General features: G+C 47.5%; 1 protein-coding gene across 11 annotated transcripts in view; it reads left to right on the forward strand.

Annotated features, from left to right (window-relative positions):
- ZFYVE26 (zinc finger FYVE-type containing 26) overlaps positions 1-5,705 on the forward strand; it is a 74,755-nt gene extending 69,050 nt beyond the window's left edge. For all 11 annotated transcript variants that reach the window (XM_050953389.1, XM_050953390.1, XM_050953393.1 and 8 more), the window contains 3 exons: positions 342-524; positions 2,021-2,065; positions 3,139-5,705. In XM_050953389.1, the coding sequence (XP_050809346.1) occupies positions 342-524; positions 2,021-2,065; positions 3,139-3,348 (438 nt within the window). In that variant the 3' untranslated portion in view covers positions 3,349-5,705. The remainder of the gene's footprint in view (positions 1-341; positions 525-2,020; positions 2,066-3,138) is intronic.
- Positions 5,706-6,538: the final 833 nt, after the last annotated feature.

Below are 6,538 nucleotides of genomic sequence, written 5' to 3' on the forward strand. Positions count from 1 at the left end.
TGGTGGGGTGTAAGGAGAGAGTCTGTCTTGCATGGAGTGGAGCAGACTGCAGCTGCCCAGACTTCCAGTGCAGAGGAGTGGCCCCTGGAAACTAGGGTCCCACTATGATCTGAGTGGCCTGGCCTTTCAGAGCAAAATGGCATGCTAGGCCCTCTTGCCCTGAGGGCTGTACTTCTGTATGGAAAATGAGGGTGGCAAGGGACTGGGTTTTAGAGCAGTGTGACTGTACTTGAGCCACACTTTGCTCTCCTAGCAGCAGAGTGCTCCTCCTCTGGGCAGGCTTGGTAGGATCTGCCATGACTGAACATGCTGCTTTGACACTTTCAATTTTCCCACTTTAGGACTTCCAGCTGGAGGCTGCAGCTGTATACAGTAAAGTGGCCAAGGCGCTGGTGAAGCAGCGGAACTACAGTGAGATCCGGCAGCTCCTTAAATGTGTCAATGAGTCTGGAGTTGCAGCCAAAAATGATGGGGATATCATCATCCTAAACTGCCTAGATGAGTTTAAGGATATTCCCTCTGAGGTAATGCTGCCCTGTAAACGGGCAGACTCACCCCCGCGGCGCCTCCTGCTGGTCGTCCTCAGGAACTAGCTCTTCAACCCAGCTCGGAGCACCCTCTGCAGGCCGGTGATCCACCTTTTGGCTACTGGCCCTGTGTCCCTCCCTGGACCCCGGTGCCCCTTTTATGTGGGGTTCTGCCCCCTGGCAGTAACCCCTTCCTCTTTCTTAGGGGTTTCCCCTCCCTGGGAACCCCCCACCCTCTATCCCCACTTTGCCTCAGTGTAGGCTACTGCCAGTCATTGTCTAGCCCCACGCCCTGGGGCAGACTGCAGTATCAGCTCCTCATCATCAGCAAAGGGGTTTGGACCTGCTGCCTTGGCCTACCCCTGGGTTGCACCCTACAACCCCAGTACCTCCTGGCCTAATTCTAGGCCACAGCCTGGGGCTTTCCAGGCAGGAGCTCCCCAGCTCCACTGCCTTTCCCCAGCCCTGCTTTATTCTAGGTACCTTGTCATTTCTATGCAGCCAGACCCTTCTCCCTCTACAGGCAGAGGAAGACTGTCTGCCCTTGGCATCCCTGGCTGCCTTATTAGGCCCTGTCGCTCAGTTTGGGGCGTGGCCCCCAGCTGCAGCCACTTCCCCAATCAGCCCAGCCTAAAAGGCTGCTTTCTTCAGCCCCAGCCCTTCTCCAGGGCTGTTTTAACTCTTTCAGGGCCGGAGCAGGGGTCCACCCTGCTACATGCCCCCATGGCACTGTCTTCTGAGGTGGGGGTAGGCTAGAAAGGGGACAGTCCCTTGCCTCTCAGCATCCATACCCTGCACTGAGACATGCTGTCAACCTCTTCTGGCCCCTTATTTCACATGTTCTATCTCAAGAGAAGTCAGTGTGCATCTGCACAGGGAAATGGCTGTTCGGGGGATGTGATTGTCTAGCTACAAGGTCCTTTTCCTCAAATCTCCCAGCAAGGTGCTGTGCAAGTGGAGAGATCCTTCTACCAATGGGATCCTCCCTTACATTGCTGTTTGAGATGAGGAGGTGTGTCTTTCCATGAAGATCCCTTGCTGGTAGAGAGCGCACATGAAGGAGGGAGCACAGCCATGTGTGCCCTCCAAGCATTGCTGCCTGTGTAGGAAGCCACCCGTTAAGATTGCCCTGCTCATCACAAAGCCTTTACATTGCTCTGCGTGTGTTTCGTGGAGGTGGGAAACCAGGAAGATCTCTATGAACTACCACTGCATAGAGGGGGGCAGGAAGTCCTAATGGGGAAAAGCTGCCCTCATGGGGTTCCTTGAAGACATAACAGTGGTGTTGGGCAGAAGGTAAGCTGCAGTAAAAGGGAAGATTTGGGCTTAGTACCTGGCACCTCAGGAACTGGGACAGTTGATGGCTGAGATGATTTAAACACCTTGCTGTAATTTCATCTGTGCAATGTTTTGATCTGATAGGCTATAAAGATATAATGGTTTGCAATCTACAATCCTCTAATTGTCACCTGCTTTTCCCCTTTGGGATACAGGATCTGGACAATCTGATCCAGGATATGGACAGCGATGAAAACAAGGTGAGTAAAGTGTAAAGGGAAACTCTTAACCTGCTGTGGGAACGCTGAGCCTGGAAACCATAGCTTCTCAAGATTGAGCTTAGATACCTTGTAAGTGCCTGATCTCATCTCTTCTCCCCAAAAGTTAGAGACCCTCAGGTCTCTGAGAGCTACTGTGTGGGACTTAAAAGCAATGCAAAGATGCAGTTGGTTCTTTTTGGTTCTTCCTACCTATTTTCTCATAGATGCACTTAATTTCCCAGTGGCAGCAGGGAGTTGATGGGGATCTATGTGTATCTATGGAGACCAGCATTGAGCTTATTATTATTCCAGTGTTATATTATTGCCATTGTGGTAGGCTACACTGTCCTTTATCTCATCGATTTGGTAATTCCTCTTCTTTGTAGACTCTGCTAAGACTGAAATATGTGGCTTCTGTTAATGATATACACTGCACTTCTCTACTCTCTTTAGTATAAGGCTCTCAAATAATTTTACATTCACAAATGGGTAAATAGTCTATTCCCATTTTACAGATGGAAAAACTGAGGCCCAGAGGTCATGTGACTTTCCAGGGTCACACGCAAATCAGTGGCAGAGCTGGGACTTGAACCGAAGCGTTCTGATTCCCACTGTCCTGCCCTGACCACCAGATATGCTGTTCTACATAGGCTGAGAAATTGGATTTGATTTCTGTCACTGCAATAAGTTCAATGCTACAGTGACCTTAATGTGAGCCTTTGAAAGAACTAGGCCATAGGCAGAATGCCTCTGTGAATCTTTTCTGTTCAGATATGGAGGCTTTCAAGCATGAACTACACATGCGAGAAGCCTGATTTTGGTTCCATGATGATCAGCATCCAAGTTCTAAAAGCCAGTGACAGACACTTAAATTTTAAAAAGTCTAATGCACTGGCCCTTTATAGTACACTTCTTATAGCGGAACCTGGCCTGTGCTACATCACAATTCACACCCTCTCTAAATAGTACAGCCTGCTGAACTAGATTTCCCAATGGGCCCTCACCTATACCTGTGTGTTAGAACTCAGTCTTGGGAGGCTGCGGTGAACAACCGCTTTTCTTTATTGCTTCAGATCCAAGCCTACCTGAAGTGCAACAAGCTGCGTTCTGCCTACCTGGTCTCAGTGAGACAAGAGAATACCAGAGCCGTGGAGCTGGTGCAGCATGTGCGGCAGTTGGCTGAGAACAGCAGGGAAGACGTTGTGCAGGCCATCTGCGCCCAGTGGCTTTCAGTGCACCAGCCCAAACAAAAAAGCTGGTTCACCCAGACCACTAGGAAATAACTTCCAGGCACCAGCATCCACAAAGGGAAGACTTCCTATGGCACAGAGAAGAGGAGCTCAGCGATCTCAGTGGCAAGCAAAAGCTGCTAGAGTGCCTGTAGCTAAAGGGAAGGAATTTATTTCATACAAGTGCCAATCCTGTGTTCTGATGACCAACAATCTCTACCTCAGGGTGTTTTCTGTGTGTTTTTAAACCTGAACAAGTCAAGCAAGACTAAGGATTATGGAGAAACGCACTTTTCTCCTCTTTCATAGAGGCATTGAACTCTTTTGCCATGGGTTTGTTTTAACCCAGTAAACCTGTGTATAGTTGATGACCCCATCCCATCCCATCCCATCCCATCTCAGATCAGTGTAGGTTGAAACATGAATCTCTGTGTTATCTATTAGCCAGAGCCATTATATAATGAATTGATCATTGCAAAGGTTGATGAGAGTTTTGTTTCCATTTACATAGACTTGGGACTGAACTTTTGAGGTGACTTTTTAAAGATTATACTAATTATCACCAAGTTTTTTACACTAGCACAGTATGTGCAAATCCTTTAGTTGGTTTGAAAGGCAATGGCTAGTTGTATATGGCAGGTGTCTCTATGCTGAAATCACTGGCAAGTGTTTGCCTGCTGCTTGGGCCCTTGGATGGATGGATGTAATTGGAACGGGATGCACTAAAGGGGAGACAAAGGGAAAACCTTAAAATAGGATGAGAATGTCTGAGAATTTCTTACCTCTTGCTTCCCTAGTTTAATCCACTAAGTGGATTAAACCGCTGTGATACAACTGTCATTGGGCTCTTATGTCCTTTTTCCATAGTGTAAACAAGCTGAGCTATACACCTCTTGCACTGTAGGGAAAGCACCTTCCTTTTATAAAAGGGTTTATATGATGAAATTTAATCACAGCAAAGTAATAGACTGCTGAACCATGCAATGAGTGTCCTTACTAATGCAATCTTTCTCCTTCCGACAAAGTGAAACATTTTGGACTGAAGTGTTATACTTTTAAAAAAACAAAAAAAAAAAAACCCACCCTCCATTTGTTCCTGGAGCGAACAAACGGCTCAGACAGTCTGGAATACACTGGGGACTGGCAGGCATCCTTTAGCTCAAGTGATGTTCCTGTATTAGTTGCTGCTGCACAGAATCTCTTTCCCCAGTTGTCTGCTGCTGACTAGAAACAGACCAAAAGCCGCACTCTCCTGGTCTACTTCATTTAACTGCAGGGTCCTCTAGTGTAAAGTGATTCTGTTCAGGGGCATTTCGATTTGGCTACTGCTTCTCTGCAGCTGTTAATCAGAGAAGAGGGAAAAGTAGTAAGGAGAAACAGGCAGCAGAGAATGGAAGAAGCAGAAATGAGTGATGGTTTAAAAAAACGTTCCTTAACTTTGGCAGTCCACAGCATGCTTGTAGTGCTATGGATGTAGACTGCTAACATTTAGAGATGAGCAACTCAATTTCCCTTTCAGCAGCTCCCAGTATATTAGTCAACTGGCTCACTTGCAGCCAAATGCACTCTATAAAGATGTTTGGTTTCTGGAAGTGTAATAACTAATTCCATTGTATAAGGTAAGCTAAGCAAGCAAATAGAGTCCTTGTGATAGAACAAACCTCCAATGAGATTAAAAGGAGTTGGTTGATCTCATTTTGAATGTTTTATGACCACTATCCCACTGACTCAAACATGTCTCCTTGCTAGAGATGCTTAGCTCATTGGATTTGGGGTTAGAAATAGCTCAGAGGTAAGAATCAGGAATGACCACACTTAACTTTCAGTATCTCCTAACCCCAGATCTCAGAGATCCCATTAGTAAGGCTAATAAAAGCTGCTTTTATTGTCTCGGCCAGACAGAACTGGCCTTGCAGTATGCTCCAGGAGTTAGGCTTATCTTGTTGGGTGTGATACTTTTTATGGTTTGAGTCTTTACCAAATCTACAAATACGGGTGGAGAGGTCTGTACTGTGTGCACTGATGCAGTATCTACCATTCTATATGCATCAGTGAGAGGAACTTGAAGAATATAGAAGGAAAGAATGGTGCCTGCCATGTAGCCCAGCCATTTTTGTGCCTGTCTTTCTGCTTGACTTCTTTGCACTGTACTTTACGCACTTTATTGAGTGTTTGTTGCAATTTTGATAGTCCTTAACTTAGAATTCTAAGGATCTTTTTCTTACCAGCAGAACTGGAATTTTGGCCCTGACCCTAGAAAACTTGTCACGAGTAGTGCAATTAGTGTTGGGCTTAAAAACCCTAAGCATAAAAATGGATTAAACACTAGTAGTTGAAAGAGCCATTTGTCTGTTAAGTTGTAATCTGCTTACAATGAACAAAGGAGAATAAAGTATTATCAGCAAAGGTCACTTGCCCCAGTCTTTCTTTTGTGTATTGCTCTGTTCTTTACCTCGAGCATAGTTGGGTGGGCTTTCCGTCCTCAGCTTGTTTGTAACTGGTCTGGGTCTCCATCTGTTATGGAAAACACCTAGGCCAGGGGTGGGCAAACTCTATGGCCACATCTGGGTATGGAAACTGTATGGCCATGAATGCTCATGAAATTGGGGGTTAGATGTGGGAGAGGGCTCTGGCTGGGGGGGGCATGCTAGGGGGTTGGAGGTACAGGAGGGAATCAGGGCTGGGGAAGGGGGTTGGGGTGTGGGAGCATATCAGGGGTGCAGGCTCTAGGCAGTGCTTACCTCAAGCAGCTCCCAGAAGCAGCGGCATGTCCTCCCTCTGGCTCCTACGCAGAGGCACAGCCAGGCAGCTCTGCATGCTGCACTGTCTGCAGTTCCTGGCCAATGGGAGCTGCAGGAGCAGCACTTGGGGTGGTGTGCGGAGCCCCCTGGCTGCCCCTATGCATAGGAGCCAGAGGGGGGACATGCAGCTACTTCTAGGAGCTGTACAGAGCTGGGCAAGCCCCTGCCCCCCCCCCACCCACTCAGCACCAGAGTGGGGCAAGCCCCAGACCCCCACTCCCCGGCAGGAGCTCAAGGGTCGGATTAAAATGTCTAGAGGGCCAGATGTGGCCCCCCCCCGGCCGTAGTTTGCCCACCCCTGACCTAGGAAGAAGGCAGTGGAGTTCTGTATGCTCTAATCTTCCTAACTTAATCTAGGTTTAAATATCTAAATTAGTTGGGAGACTTGTTCCGCAACCTAATAAATTTCACTATGCGGAAATATTTCCTAATATGCAGCCTAT

The sequence above is a fragment of the Gopherus flavomarginatus genome, chromosome 5, assembly GCF_025201925.1.
Source record: "Gopherus flavomarginatus isolate rGopFla2 chromosome 5, rGopFla2.mat.asm, whole genome shotgun sequence".
In the NCBI taxonomy this organism is placed as follows: Eukaryota; Metazoa; Chordata; order Testudines; family Testudinidae; genus Gopherus; species Gopherus flavomarginatus.